General features: G+C 39.5%; 1 protein-coding gene across 1 annotated transcript in view; it reads right to left on the bottom strand.

Moving 5' to 3' along the window:
• The window catches only part of NAALADL2 (N-acetylated alpha-linked acidic dipeptidase like 2), a 438,547-nt gene that overhangs the window by 47,234 nt on the left and 375,695 nt on the right, over positions 1-15,618 (bottom strand). The window contains exon 14 of the mRNA XM_066193760.1: positions 9,922-10,017. Coding sequence (XP_066049857.1) covers positions 9,922-10,017 — 96 coding nt within the window. The remainder of the gene's footprint in view (positions 1-9,921; positions 10,018-15,618) is intronic.

The following is a 15,618-nucleotide window of genomic DNA, read 5'->3' as shown; positions in this document are numbered from 1 at the left end:
TCTCTGCTTATGAAATAGAAATACCATTTCCACTGTGGGAAGGTATATCTTTTATACTGCTTTGGTTTTATGGCTGGTTTGCTACAGACAAAACCCAGGCCCTGGCCCAAGGAACTACTGGTGGGTGGGGTGATCACTCCTGTTGGTTAATTAAATATCATTAACGTTAAAGCACAGGCTCGAATCTCTTCTGTTGGACTCAAATGGAAAATGGGATTGTACTTGAGCATGTGAGTCCTGAAGGCCAAACTGACCCTGCTCATGGGGAGTGTGATTTATTTGTCTGTGCCCCTCCATCCAGGGGTTATCCAGGTGGGAATTCTCTGTGCGACTCTGGAAGCCTCCAGCCCCCAGTGACCTTCAGTAGGGACAGACTCAAGCACGTGGGTGTCACTTTCCTACGTCACATGCTTAAATTCTCTCAGTGTTGTTAACACCTGCTGTCTGGGGCAGAGAATGCAGGGCTTTTCCTACACCATCAAACAGAATTGTGGTTTCTGGCTCACAAAGGTGAAATGGAGACAGACTATTCCCGACTGCTCAGCACAGCCCTTCTCTTCCCAAAGGTGCTGAACACATCGAAAACCCAACCCTGATGTTAGGATGATCTCTCTCCTTGTCCCTACTGAAATAAGAAAACATAGTTTAACCATCCCCACCCTTTCTGATACAGGGTCTTCAGCCCACAGTTCTCTGAAAGCAAATTCCAATTTTGTAATTCTAATTTAAAGCTCATCAGCTGGTCTGAAACTAACATTAATTGGTGTAATGCTGGCTGTTTAATACTTGAGTGTCTCAGCAAACTGGCAATTGTCTCTTATTGACTACACTTGTAGCAAAAACAGTTCTACAAACAAGATGTTCTTGCAGGGATTTTGTAATACCTTCATTTACATTGTTTTTTGACTCATCATAAATTTTTTAAGTATACACTAGTTTTGTCTCACGACTTCTACACTTGGCAAAATTCCTTCATGTTGCCCAGTTGTATTTGAAAAGACAGTTTTCATGCTAATTTTGCAATCTTTCATTTCAGGAGACCTATTTAAAAAACATGTAATTTTGCTTTTTAGTTATACCCAGCTGGACTGCCCGCATATCAACATGTTAGGAGACAGAATGTAAGAAAATGAAGGACAAGGGCAGAGTACAATTTCATGCACAGGATTATGTTACAAAAGCATCTTGAGGATTTTTATCACTGAGAATACATCAGGCTTGTCACACACAACCAGTTAAAAAACATTCAGAACAAGAATTTCAAATAAAGATTATCTGCCACTGGGATCAGATTTTCACAGCACATCTGCAATGAAGGCATCAAAGAGCCGAGATCTGAACCAGGCCCAGCCACTCCTACCAGTGCCACACAATGTAAAATTCAAGTAGAGAATTTCATGGTGCTGCACATTGAAATCTGAAGTTTCAGTTGTCTCTTTTGGCTCTTTACCAGGATTTAAGAGCTGAATTTAAATAAGGGCAGACATTAGTTTGTGCTTAATTTATACTTTTAGGTTCCTTCAGGCATCCCATCCCTCAGCTCAGGACATAATATGTTGGTTCTTAGGAGCTTTTCCCCAGGACACACATTTCTTATGCATTGTCTAGATATTTAATTTTGGTCTTATCCTTCCCCCTCTGGACGGCTACAATCCCAGGAAATGCTCAGCATCAAGAGCATGGCTGCAGAAGAATTCAGCCATCACTCTGATAGGTGTCCACGTTTAGAGGCATGATTAAACTCACTATGGATTGGGCTAAGCCTCCTAAGGAAATGTGTCATTTCAAAACTCCTTAAAACAACCCAAAGTCTTAACAATTTAGTTTTGAATTCAGGACTGAGCTCATGAAACAGAATTCAGTATCTGTAAACTTCAGCATCTGCAATGTGATCGTGGCTATGTAACAGAACAATATAAAGAAAAACACATCTGGAATACCCTGTACACCAAAGGAAGTTATAAGTACAGTCTAAAAGCTAAAACGAAGGAACATCCCTTTGGCAGCTGTATTTCCCCAGGTCTTGCTGCGATTTGTTTGCAAAACCAGCTAATTAACTCTTAGTACAAAAGCAGCTGTTTCCATCCCTTGTCACTTGAGCACATGCTACAGTTCCACTGACTTTGCCTCATATTCACTCAAATGTAAATTGGAACACTCTAAATTAAAAAAAAAAAAAAGAAAAGAAAAGAAAAAGGAAAGTAGTTACTATGTTATTGTTAGTAGAAACTTCATGTTTTAAGAGGCACGCACTGCGGAAAGAATTGTCTGATTTGACATCTTTGTCAAAAGATCTGTAGACAGGAGAGAGCTCCTACAGAGAGCTGCTACAACAGACAAGGTACTTTTAGAGTACCCAGAGGAACTATTCCTCTAGAATGCTGGCATCTTCTTTAAAGAAAAATTCATCTTCCTTGTAAAGCCACCAGTTCAGAACGTGTGCCAATAACAAATGCCTATGGTAGTACTGATGCTAAAGAATGGATTAATAAAATTAGAGTCTGTTAAATTCCGTAACGAAGTGTGTGAAGAACGGGATAGTGGGGAACAGGGGAATATTCAAATAGCCCCAGGCATATTCCTACCTATTAGAGAAGCAAGTTTCAGATTTGTTTTTTTATATTTCTTCAGATTTCAAGTTGTTGGATTTCAGTGATTGAATACAAATCAAATCATTCTATCATTCCATAAACATATGTGTTGAATTTCCTTCAAAAATGCGTGCACTCATCCCATTGTTTGACATCCCTCACAGCAGACTGGTGTTTTTGAAATAAAAGCAAAGGATGTACAATAGATTTTTTTCATCACACAGTAACAATCCACTATTGGACAAACTGAAAACAATCATTTGACTTGTGCAATAAATACACAGTTGCTTCTTTGCACAGCCGTGATCATCAACCAGCAGACAAAACCTCCCCCCAAAAATAAGACACCTGTCACAGACATCTTTGCTAGCAGCAGTCAGATCTAAACCAGAACAAGGTACAGCAAGGGAAGGAATTGCTGTGGAAAATTTAACTTCTTTCCAAGGCAGGGGAGACCCACTAACACAGGCACTCCTGTGGCCTCAGGACAGAAAAAAAGAAAAGTTCAGTTGCTCACAGCCAGTAGCTGAAATTTCAGCAAATCCCAAATATTTGTCTTATTGCACCTTCAGAAATCTAGCTCCAGCTTTGAAATGTTCCAGTCTTTGTCTACAGCATCAAAGAAATCAGATTTTAAAAGTCCTTTCTGTATTCAGGTGAGGAAGTGATTACTCAGTTACTGTAAGTACCATTTTTGATTCATGGCATTTCATTTTCTCGTATATAAAATAAGGATTAAACAACGTTTCCTCTCACTCCTACCTATCTTCTTTTGCTTATTCAGATTGCTGTAATTTGCAGTAAAAAGCGTGTTCTATGAGATGTACAAACATCAATCTTGGCTTTCTATCCTAAGATTTAGGATGATGCATTATTTATCAGCTTATGTGTTTATCCTGTGGTTTGGTTGGATCAGATGGAGCCGACATACTTGCTTCCTTCACTTAAATTCCAACTCTGGTTTGAAAAATGATGATTTTTCTTCCCTTTTACTGACAGTTGGCAGACAAATCTTGAGAGTAACCAAGTACAATTTAGGTCTAAAGGAGGACTTCGGGAACTAATGGTTTCAAAGAGCAAGCTGGTTAAGATGTATTCTGACAGAAGCCAACGATCATCTTTTTAAAGAACATAAGAGTTTTATCGCAACACCAAAAATACTTAAGGGATGTGGAAATAATTCTCTGTTTTCAGTAAGAGAACTGAACAGTTAAGAATGTCCACAGACAATCCACGGGGATGGTTTCTACACATGCCGTGTTACCAGTGGCTGCTGTATTTTTTCGTTGGTTTTTCTCTTGTTCATTGAAACCACAGTTCCTGGTTGTTTGGATACTTTCATAGTTGTCAGAGTCATCTAAGCTGAAAGCATTGCATTCCAGTGACTCATAAAAAAAAGAAAAAAAGCCCAGAAACAATCTCGTAACAACACTGGAGCCTTGACATCTTCCCACAACCTCACGAATATATTTCACAGGAGGAAATACAATTAGTTCTGTCCTGTAATAATTTTTCCATTTTGAAGGAAGCATATTAGCGTATCAGCAGAAAAGATATGGACAATTGCAGAGGGTAGGGGAATAGACCTGTTTTTTAAGTCAGGTATTTTTTAATACCTGACTTAACCAAGCTGAGCTGTGTTGGATGGTACAGCTGGCTCATCAAATTTTTACCAGGGGTTCTGCAATTTCAGCTTATTTTTATTACCTAGTCTTTATCCATCAGAGTTCAAGTATAAAGTGCGAGAATCCTTGAGGCTACTTGCTTTTAGGAACAAAGAGCTACTGAAAAATTCCAAGCATATCTCCCCTAACTATGCTGGAGCAGATAGAGAATATGCTGTCTGGCCAAACACAGTATGACGGTCTGTCAGAAAACCTCACGTCTTTAGCAGCAAAGCCACCTCTCTCACATCTAATGCTGACAAAATCCCCAGATAGCTTTTTTTTTTTTTTCCCTTTGAATGTTGTTTACTTCCCTATTCACCACAATTAAGAGAACATCCCCAAAGTTACTGTGCCAGGTTATATCACCAGATTTGTTCTTGTTTTTTTGCTGCTGACAATAGCCACAGAATAAAATCTACACTGGTAGAAGGGAGTTTTCAGCAGGTTTGTATTTACCCTCTGCTTGAACTGGATTATATGTTCTTTCATGCACGAAGGCTAAAGGTAAAACAAAGAGTCTCACTAGTGTGCTTAAGAGAATCTGTGCTAAATCAAACCATTCCTGTGAAATACGGGTGCCTGTGCTGCTTTGCAGGAAAACACAAAGTTTGGGTTGTTTGTATTCATAGTGTCACTACAGACAATAGAGTTGTGCTTCGAACAGCTCAAATACCATCCAACCATAAATACCAGTAAGATTCTCAGAGCCAGGACATGAGATGTTGGCCAGAAGAAAAAGCAAATTATTTAAATTAGGGAGTGACTACAGCCACTGGCCCATTACACTGCACCTATGCTGCTCTATCACCTTGGAGCAAATGAGAGCTCTGAAAAAAACATGAATTGCCGCCAGCTGTGGGAGGACAAAGAGAAGAATTGAGATGCCCGAAGTCACAGTGCAATTTCTCAGCCCAAAAACCATGTTTTCATGTGTGACAGAGCACACTATTGGTACCCCCAGACATTTCTGGTAGATGCACAACAAGGTCAAACTCCACATCTAAAAATGCAGTATCAACCGTAGACTGTGAAATAAGAATATTGATCAGGCCCCCACCTTGGTCCTCACTTCATACCCTGAGACCTGTTCTTCTGCTTTGTTAACCTCATTCAGCCTATAGCCCTGCTTGTTAACTGGAGGCTGGGATAATTCATTCTGAAAGAACAAAATCATAACATAATTCACCTCCAGAAAGGCATGAGAGCTCTGCTGGTCTGTGCAGGAGTCGTGCCTTTGATGAAGAGACTGAGAGATGACGGGAAAGTCTGGCACACGCGGCTGAAGACAGGGATTTTAAAAATTACATCCAACAGAATACATCACTGAAGAACGCTAACTGGAGAAATTACCTGTGAAAACTGACACTCCAAAGTGCCACATTTTCATGATGGAAATCGGAGGATATAGAAAGAATTTCCAGATAGCACTGCACAAGTGATGTGGGAGAAGGCTGCCATATATCTGCCTGGGCCTTGCAAGGACAAGGGCCTTTCTGGGCTGGGCTTGGAGATGAGATATTTTCAGGGGCATCAAGCTTCTCTTTCTGTTTGCTCAGTATTTCAGATGAACTCTGCCCACACCAAACAAACTCTTTAACACTTTAGATGCTGTAATTCTGACTGGAGTAATACTGTGTCTGCTGCTCAAAGAATTCTGCCAAATCCTGTCTCTACACAGAGGCAATTTCTAAATGAGAACAGAAAATACCTCAATGGGATGTACAGATGTAGCTATTGGCATGCCCAGGCACAATGCCACAGAGCTTTTTCAAGAATGACCTAATTCCCAAGAGGGCACAACATAGTAGGAATAACACAGGAAAATGAATGTACTCTGTTGAAATACCTACACCAGGAATGTTACTAACACTGTTAGAAATGCCTCTGATAAAACTCTGCCACACAGACATTCTGCTCACAGTACTATTCTACGGATTCAAAATCTGCAAAATCCCAAAAGCCTTTGGGATTTTAAGAGTTTGAGACCTTCATGTTAATTTAGATACGTTGCATTATCTTGGCATGCAAAAAAACCGTAAAAACCAACAAACCAAACACCCCCTCTCCCCCCGCGAAAAAAACCAAAAACCAAGCTCATTTGCAGACACCATGCAGGAAGATAAAAATACTTGGCAGAGGTAGCATGCGCCAAACCACAGATATTCAGTTTTAGAGCGATTACAGAGAAAGAAACTACCAAGGTTATGGACATCACTGCACTGCCAATTTGAATGTTTCCGATATTAGAGAATTAATGGGACTAAACAACAGGTAAATGGGAATAAATATCCCTTCCATGCTTCAAAGGAACAGAACAGTATGACCCTGTTAGAAAATGCCTCAAGTCAACATTCTTGTGCTGCACCTTATCTGTGGTCAAAATGTGAATTTTATTTACCAGCAGTCCAGCAGTCCCTTCATTCTATTTGCATACTTTTCATTCCATTTGCTTCAGGAAGAGAACCTGCCTGTCATCTCCTTGGAAGTGTTTATATTTTAAAAAAATGGAAATAACACAGTATGTTACACAAAACCCCCTTATTTCCTCTAGAAATGGAAACACTCTTCCCTCTTGCTGTTTTGTTTAATGTTCAGAAGTTAATTGCATTAGAGTAGTTCTGCTTTATGCAATTCTATAATTGGAGTTTAGAATTATCAGGTTCACAAATAATTTTCTCAAGAGTTATCTGTCAGCACCCATAACTCATCATAAAACAAATTATGTCACTTCTGGCGTGCCTTTCATGACTTGGGTGCCTGACAGGGTAAAAATCAACATGAGGTTATCTCATGGCTGGTCCTGGGTAAGTGGCTCCAGCGGCATTCCCTGTCAGGGGTCTGGCATTCAAACTCTCAGACCTGCATGATCCCAGTCTAATGGTGAGCACACAGAGGACATAAAATTATTTTCACACTGGTTAACCACTGAATTGACTGGTTACCATGAAATACTGTGCTGAGTAACAGTGGAGAAATTTATTAAAAAATAGCACATACTTTTCTGAGTGTGCGTTTCATCGAAAGGGAGTTTGATCTGCCTTAGGTCAGGTGGGAAATTCCCTTTTCTGCCACACAGTCCTCCATTTTAATACTCGGTATTATATACATTCATATAGTGAAATTTCAGGGTCTGTAAATCTTTCGATACCACCGAGTTTTGTGCTACATCACACTGCTGAATGTTTCAGTTCTTTGCCACTAGGAAGCTTACAGATTTCCTTTTCTTTGAATGCTTCAGATCAGCTTGGCTCTTACACCAATCCACCCTAAATCCACCTTTTCAGTGCCGAGATGTGAATATGACTTGTTCTGACAATTGTTCTGACAAATGAGATCTTCTAAGAACTCAGATTACATACAGATCCATCTATTAATAGCTGCACATCTCTCATTCATTTTTTTTTTCTGCCACATTCAGCAATCTCCTCCTTCTCAAAGTGTCCACGAAATTAGGATACCCACTGAGGTCAGAGAGCACAAGTCACAGTTTGCTGGTTATTTGTACTTACACCAGAACTCTTGGAAAAAATGACATTGAAACTTTTACACTGTTATTTAGTATCAAGCCATATACAAGGATAAAACCTAAGAAACACTAAAATCCTATTTCCCTAATGGAGGTGAAGGGCTTCAAATCAACACCAGCTTTTCCATCAGCCTGAGCGGCCATACAAGCAAAGCAGACTGTGAGTGATCTGCAGTGAAAAATAAGAGTTAAAAGTTACAGTTTCAAATGTTTTCATAAACAATTTCTGAGAAAAAAAGCCAATTAAAATTACCAAATGTTGAATTTCATATATTTGAATATTTAATTTCCCTTACTATAAAAAACCAGGTTTGTGTGAAAAGTCCTTTGGAATTAAAAGATAGAGTTTCTGGAGCAGGTATGACACCTGCTTTACTCGCAGCTGCAGTGGGGTATATAAACAGTCCTTTGGCAGGTACCCACTGAGCAGCATTAACTTCTAGCTGAGGACTGGAAATTCTAACTACAAGATAATTTCTCACTAGTTTTGGTTTGGGTTTTTTGGTGGGTTATTTTTTGGTTTGCCTGTTTTATTGGTTTTGGTGGTTTTTGTTTGTTTAAGTTTTTGTTTGGATTTTTCTTTTTGTTTGTTTTTCAAATGAGTAATTTATTATAAAACAAGAGTTTTATAATCTTGTAAAAAAATAACTTGATCTCATCTACCACAATGAAAATATGGAGGTTTCAAACTAAGGAACAGCATTAACAGTGCTTAGTTAACTAATTAAATTATAGCATTTCACTTAAATGCTGAGGATGTCACTCCACTGCTGCGTATACTATTCATCTTCATAAAGCTTCCTATGGAAATCCAGTCATATCCTAGTGCAAACTCCATCAAGTTTTATCAAAGAATATTGTAAAGCTCAATGACACTATTTAAAATAATATGTAATTACTTAAACAGAATCAAAATAATTCAAGTCAAGTATCTAATAAATATTTTTCTGCGTTGTTCAACATTATAGAGCAAATACTAAATTACAGATTACACGTGGTTCATCACACACTATTTTAGTAAATCACAAATTAACTATGCAGTAAATAATCACACAACTATTTCCCTCAGACTCTGTACAGAAATCTGATGAATCTTTTCAGCCACTTTGCTAGCAAGGATGGTTTAAAAACATAATTCCATTAAAAGAGCTTCAGAGAAGACTCTTGTCTGGTGCTTGCTCCTTAAATATCACATTCTGACAGGCTTTAAAATCATGTCAAGGATTTTGTGCCTTCTATAAAAAATAACCAAGCAAACAGGTAATAATTTAAAACAAACAAGCAAACAAACATAAAGAAACCCCACCTCAACCCCCAAACCATTCAGTGTCTGTTTTGCCAGAGATGCTGAGCCACCTACATGTTAAATATACATGTGGCTGATCTTTGTGAATTTACTCTTGTTGTGACCAGAGGAAATGATTCAACAGCAGCTGCTTTTGCAAAAGAAGCAGCTTTGAATAAAGAAAGGAATCTGTGAGGCCTGTGGTTTATAAAAGTTGTTGGAGGCGTGTGAACCCATTAAAAGTTGCGCCCATTTGTAGCCGCGTCCCTTTGCAGAGACAGAAGCGTCCCTTTGCTGAGCTGACAGAGGCAGCAGCACTTTGGAGCAAGGAGTAATTGTGAAATAATTAACACAGAGGGAGTATTCCAGTGGAGCAGGGGAGGGGAGTCAGAACACATCAGCCCTGGGAGCATCCCCTCTGCAGGGAACTCTCCAGAGTGACAGGACAGGCTCCTGCCTGGGAACACCCCGGTGACAGCTCACAACGCCAAGGCTTCGTGTGAAGGTGCCCTCAGAGTGTCCTCCCCACGGACAAAACCCCCTGCAGCAGATCCGCTGTTCCCTGCCATCAGCTGGGGCTCAGTGCCTGCCCCCACGCCACCACGTTTAATGTGAAACATGCAAAACACAACTGCGTCACACGAAAAGGAGCATTTGCACATGAAACTGCTTCGGACAATCACACAAGTTGACCTGTGTAAAGAATATTCCCGACGTGGATCCCAGTCGGAAAACTCCACAATTTTAAACTATATTCAAAGGATTTATAGGGGAAAAAAATGGATTATATTTCAAAATTATTAGCAAATTCAAGAGGAAAGTATGTATAAATGAGATCTCCATTTCTCTTACCTTGGCAATGGTCTCGTGCAGGCTGAAGGAGGGATCCACCTCTTCAGTTCTTGTTGCATGTACAGGATAGAGAGCTTCAGAGAGAAAGCTGGAGTTCTGTGAGAAAGAAATAAAGGGGCTTTTTAGGATTCCACACTGATTTCCTCCTTCAACTTGTTCTTGAATTTTGGTGATAGGTTGAAATATCCTTTAAATATTTCTTAAATTGTAATGATTATGAAACTTATTTCACTGATCTCATGAACTGATTCCAAGCCCCCAAAAAAGGCAAAAACCCCCTGAGTCTAATGATTTTATTTCTGGATTGGCAGTTGTCTCTGTAATTATGCTTCCCAAAGCAGCTAAAAATTTTGCCTACAGGGAGAAAAAAAATATCCACACAGCTTTATTCTGAGCTAAGCAGCAATCAGACATTTTATTAACTATGTTATGATTTAAGTCTTCAGAAGAAATGCAACCGCAATAATCAAGGAATACTCTTTTATCTTCTGCAGCCATCCTACTTGTCTATCCAGTAATACCACCAAAAAATAAGGAATTTTCGTCAATTCCCTAAAATTACACACTTTAAGTTGACCACTCTTTTAACACCAGACAATCTAATACATTGTTTGTACAGAATGTTCATCTCTTCTTGTACTGTAAAAAACCAACACATTATTTGCATATTTGCTGTCACAAGGAAACAAAAACAATACCAAGGAGTCGACTGGAAAAAAAGGCAAAACAGTATTAAAAAAACCTCTAAGCCTCAAAGGGGCCAAGTCGTTTAAAACAGGAATTACATTACACTGCTGGTGAATTTTCTTAGTAAGTTTTTCCATAAATTAATGCCTTGATGGTCAATATTCTATCAGTATTTCCATGCATTTCCAGGAGATTATTTCTGGCAGCAAACTCCCACCACTTTCTTAAATATATATATATATATATATATATATGTATATATATAATTAGCACTGCATCATATAAATTTTTGTGCTCGGTGATGCATCTGTGTGTTGCATAACTTGTCACAGAAGCATCACAAAAATAAATGAAGTAATTTTTCCTTTCAGAATTTTTTTTTTTTTTTAGATCTCAGGGAGAAGATGCACAGAGTCATTTATTACAAAGATAAAATACATACTTCAGCATTAATTCATAACTATTCATCTTTGTTCCAAGCCTGCACACCTGTTTACAGGGCCATGTCACTTGCCTGGGGGGCTGCTGAGGAGCACCCTCATTCTGCTGTGGTGGTGCTAATGCTGCTCATCATCAGTCACATAAATGCAATCAGTCACTTAAAGAGAGTGACATTCTTTATATTCACTCCTGAGTATCTCACTGAGAGTCAGTGCAGGGAGTGACTACCAAATTAGATTTGCTACACAAGGTCAGATTACTGCTCCATCTAGACAAATATCCTCTTTGTTTGGAATGTAAAGCGTGGTGGATCAGCTGCCTGGGAAGCAGGGAGGCACCGCTCACCTGGCTTCTCTCCCACTCCACTCCAGACCCAGCCGGGCCGGGTGAACCGGCACCTCTGCCTTTGGCAGAACCCAGCATACACAGGCCACCATCAGCAAACGAATCACAACAACGTGGACATCACGAGTGATGAGTTGTTTGGCCCATGAAGGAATCAAGGCCCTTCTTGCAAAGATCTTGAAAAGGACTGCTGTTTGAAATAACTTGCTGACATCTGAAATCGTCTTGCTGCGCACTTGTGAAAGCAAATGTTTAAAACAGCTGTGGCTGCTTTTTTCCTTTTTAATCTTTGAAGGACTACTCCATAAAGAACTGCTAGAAAAGCCAACTTTCTTCCTTTTGCCTTCTGTTGTTTTTCAAGCGCTATGCTCACCAGAGAAAGCCGCATGAGCTTTCCAACTAACAGAGGCCCACTCTTTATCCCAGGGAGCACAGCGCACAGAGATGAGTCCAGAGGATGTTCCAAGAGCACCTCTCAGCATTTAACAGCAAGAGCAACACCTTCCAAGAGCTGGAAACTGAATCACACTTCTCTGTCGTTCTCTCACCAAGCTCACAACCAGTGAGCATCGTATTTTGGCTTTTTTTGAACAGCAAATTTCTAGTAAACCACACCAAAAGAAAGACTTGCTAATCCAAAACCGTTAAAACCAACTGTATTGTTCCCTTCTGCTTCTCAGCCACAGTGGGAGCTACAGCTGCAGTTAATGTTCTCTCCCAAACTCAGCTCCTAAACACAAACCATGACCTCTGCCCCGGCCAGGCATTAGTACCATCCCCACCTTGTACAGAGGGCAGAGTCCTCAGGGCATTGTGGATGCTCTGGAGATGGCATCAAATTACAGAAAAACCTTCTCAAGGTCAGACTGCTGTGAAACATCCTGAAATTTAAGAAGGCCCAACTTCCAACTTCCACTTCCAACTGCTTTGAAAATTTTCTCCTTTGCTTTTCATCGCGTTCTGTTGATTTTTCTTTAAGTTCATGGCTCTCCAAATGGATTGTGAACACCTTCTCTTCTGATACGCAGTTATGTTTTTATCAAACGAACTTTACAATCTACAAAGGATCACCCCAATGATCTGCCTGAATTCCCAATGAAATTACCTGGTATCTCTATGAGCTCTTCAGAAGAGAAATGAACAAGCATAACACGTTATTTGGACGTGAGTTTCCAAACCGTCCCTTTGTCTCATGCTCCTTTTGGAATGATCAGTTAACCTGGTCTTTTCAATACTCATTTAATGAAGCATTCTGTGAAATTAGAACGACATTGATGTTCCACTTTTCAAATAATGGGTCACTTCTGATTAAACTTCGATTGAACATTCAACTTTCAATCTTAAAACAAATTGCCTCCTTTTCTTTTTAATTTGAACCCAATTTCCTGCTGCCCTCGGGTCTTGTGACAGTAATTAATTGATTTATGAATCAATTAAATGGAGATCGAAAATGCAGGCAAGAATCTCTTAAAACCCCAAATCTGGCTTACTCTTGCTTATTTATGATGGACATTGCACTAGAATTCACTTCTGATTTTCTACACTCATTTTTCTAACTTAACTTATCCTTCCTCAACTAATTAAGTGAACAAAATGTTTCACCTTCTAAAGGTACTAAATTTGCCATCCCTTGTGGGCTGTCTTATAACACACCTTCAATTTATATGCCAACTTTCAACCAATGCATTTTAAATCACGAATAAAATCCCACGGCACTTCTGGTGCTTTAATGTAAAGCAATAAATACCAAGACAGGCTTTAGAGATTTATTTTGCTGTCATAAAATAAAAAAGTTTTTAAAATATCAAATTTCGCCACACATTGTCTTAGAACTGGAATTATTTCTGTAAATACATATGATTTTTTCTTTACTAGGCCAGGACAATGCTGAATCCACAAGAGATTCTGTTTTCCTGACTATTACTTGAGAAATAGTAAAATTATTAGTTAGAGAAATTGTGAACTTATGTATTCAAATTATGCAAGTAATAATTCCTTAATATGCTCTCATTTTGCAACGGATTTTTCTTGCCTGCTGAATGTTCCCCAGTTTTTACAAGAAGACCTTCTGTTCTTAACCTGGTGAATAATACACAAATATCCCTAGAATGAATTTTTTTTTTTTTGGAGGGGGTGGGGAATGGGGAGGTGAGGGGAGGATTTTTGTTGTTTGTTTTGAAAGTAACAGGCAGGGGAGGTTGGTCCACTCAGCAATAAAGATGGTCAATCTGAAAAAAAAACAACCTTTAGACCAAAGTTCTTTATCCAGTTTGACTTTACGCTTTTTAACATGTCAGAATTGTCCATCCTCAGGCCAGCACTGCCCTTCAGCACTTCACAATATTCATGGCACCAATTTTATATTGCACAGGAGATGAAAGAAGTAAAGGAAAGGTACAAACAGAGAGGAGGCAAGTGAGAGCACAAATCCTCCTGAAATTTGTACAGGTAGGCAAGAGGTATAAATGTGCTAATCTAACACTGCTAAAGCCTGCAAGGCAAATACACAAAAGAAGGATGGAAGCCACAAGAAAAATGTTTATTTTCTTCATATAGGCCAAAGAATAATGTCTAGAAGGTGAAAATTTCGGGGCTGCTTTTGCTGCGTCAGGACTGACACTACGCTCTGTTACCTGTCCAGTATAAATATGTGTTCCATGAGCTATTAACGTGTTTCAGCCTTTCTGCCTTTTTGTAGTACAACAGCTCAAAAAAGCAGAATTGCAGAAGACTGAGGGATTCACACAAATGGGCAGTGTCTGGGCACTGAAACACAAAGCAGACACTGCACATCTTCAGAATCAGCCTGGGCACAGGTTCAGCTGGGAGGCTGAAGTCACCACTTCACACACAGTCCAGGCACACTCTGGACTTGTGCAGTGCCCAAAACTATTACCCAGGAACCCAGAGGCTTCACAACTGCATCAGGACTTGTCTGCATCTGGATTCAGCACCAGTGCCAAAAAATTGTCATAGCATGATGGAGAAAGCCCTGTCAGGAGAAAAGAGAGAGAGAGAGCAGTGAGAAGAACAAGAACACCTCTGAAATCTGCACCCCAGGCTCTCACTAATTCCTACTTCCCTTTTCCCTAAGTCAAGCAATTGGAGTCCTGGCAGAAAATATACAATTGCATTTCTTTGTGAAAAAGCTGTTTCACTTCACCTAGGCTAAAGGGCCATCTCTTCCCCATTTTTTTTTACCACCTGGAAGGGCGATTGAACAAGAGGTTTGACTGTAGGAAGGATCAAAAAGAGGCTAATGGCAAAGGGATCTCATAGAATAAAACACGGCTTTTCATCAGCTATCTGGACTACTTTTACTCTGGGAGGGTACAGCAGACTGAGGCAGATTTACTGAAAAAGTGGATTATGTAGAATGGAACAGACTGAAGCCAAAGTGCGCTTCTCCAAAGTGTGGGTTAAACTGAATTGATGAAATAATAACAGGCATATAGGATTTCTCACCAGGAAAGGCCCATAGGGCTGCGAATATATTGCAGAAGAGATTTCCTGCCTCTCCATCTCACTAGCAGGCTGGCTTTACCCTTCCTAGCAAATGCTCTAGACAGCTAATTAAATATCACCTCCCAAATCCACAGAGGATTATAAAATGATGTAAAAGTTTGTTTCACTGATGCAAAAGACATAAAATAAGTCCTTTAAAATCATTTTTATAAAGCAAAGCTCTCCAATTGTCATAGCCTAACACATCCTCAAAGTGTCCCTACTCTGGAAAATGGGCTTGTCAGAAGGAGTTTCTGGTAAGAGTCTTCTCTTCTGTATTTTCACCATTTCAGCTTACTTAAGAACTTTTAGAAAAGAAACAAAAGCACATCTATTTTCTGTTAGAATATTCTGGTAAAGATGTGCAGTGACCTTGCAATGCCACCCAATGCTGGACAAAATGAGCAAGGTCTGCCAAACAAGACTTCACAGAATATAGGAGAGGCAGAATTGGAATCACTGCTGCACAAGTTATTTTATTATTCAACTCAACTGCAGCCAGAAAAACCCCAGCCAACAGTCGTAAGGAAAAGAATAAAAGCACATTTCTCTCATCTCTTTTAATTTAATGCTTTCTTCCTTATGCTAGTAAGTGAACTGAAATAATCACTGTAAAGCTATAAATTCACAGACTGCAGCACAAAGAAAGCAACTTTTAGGATGTCAGGATCCTTGCCTGGCTTTATTCCTCTGCAGTTTTCCCTTGGTGCTTTTTACACT

This window comes from Chamaea fasciata, unplaced genomic scaffold, assembly GCF_029207755.1.
Source record: "Chamaea fasciata isolate MVZ Bird 193981 ecotype frontalis unplaced genomic scaffold, bChaFas1.0.hap1 SCAF_11, whole genome shotgun sequence".
In the NCBI taxonomy this organism is placed as follows: Eukaryota; Metazoa; Chordata; class Aves; order Passeriformes; family Sylviidae; genus Chamaea; species Chamaea fasciata.
The sequence above is the reverse complement of the archived record's forward strand: the minus strand, read 5'-3'. Positions and strand labels throughout refer to the sequence as shown.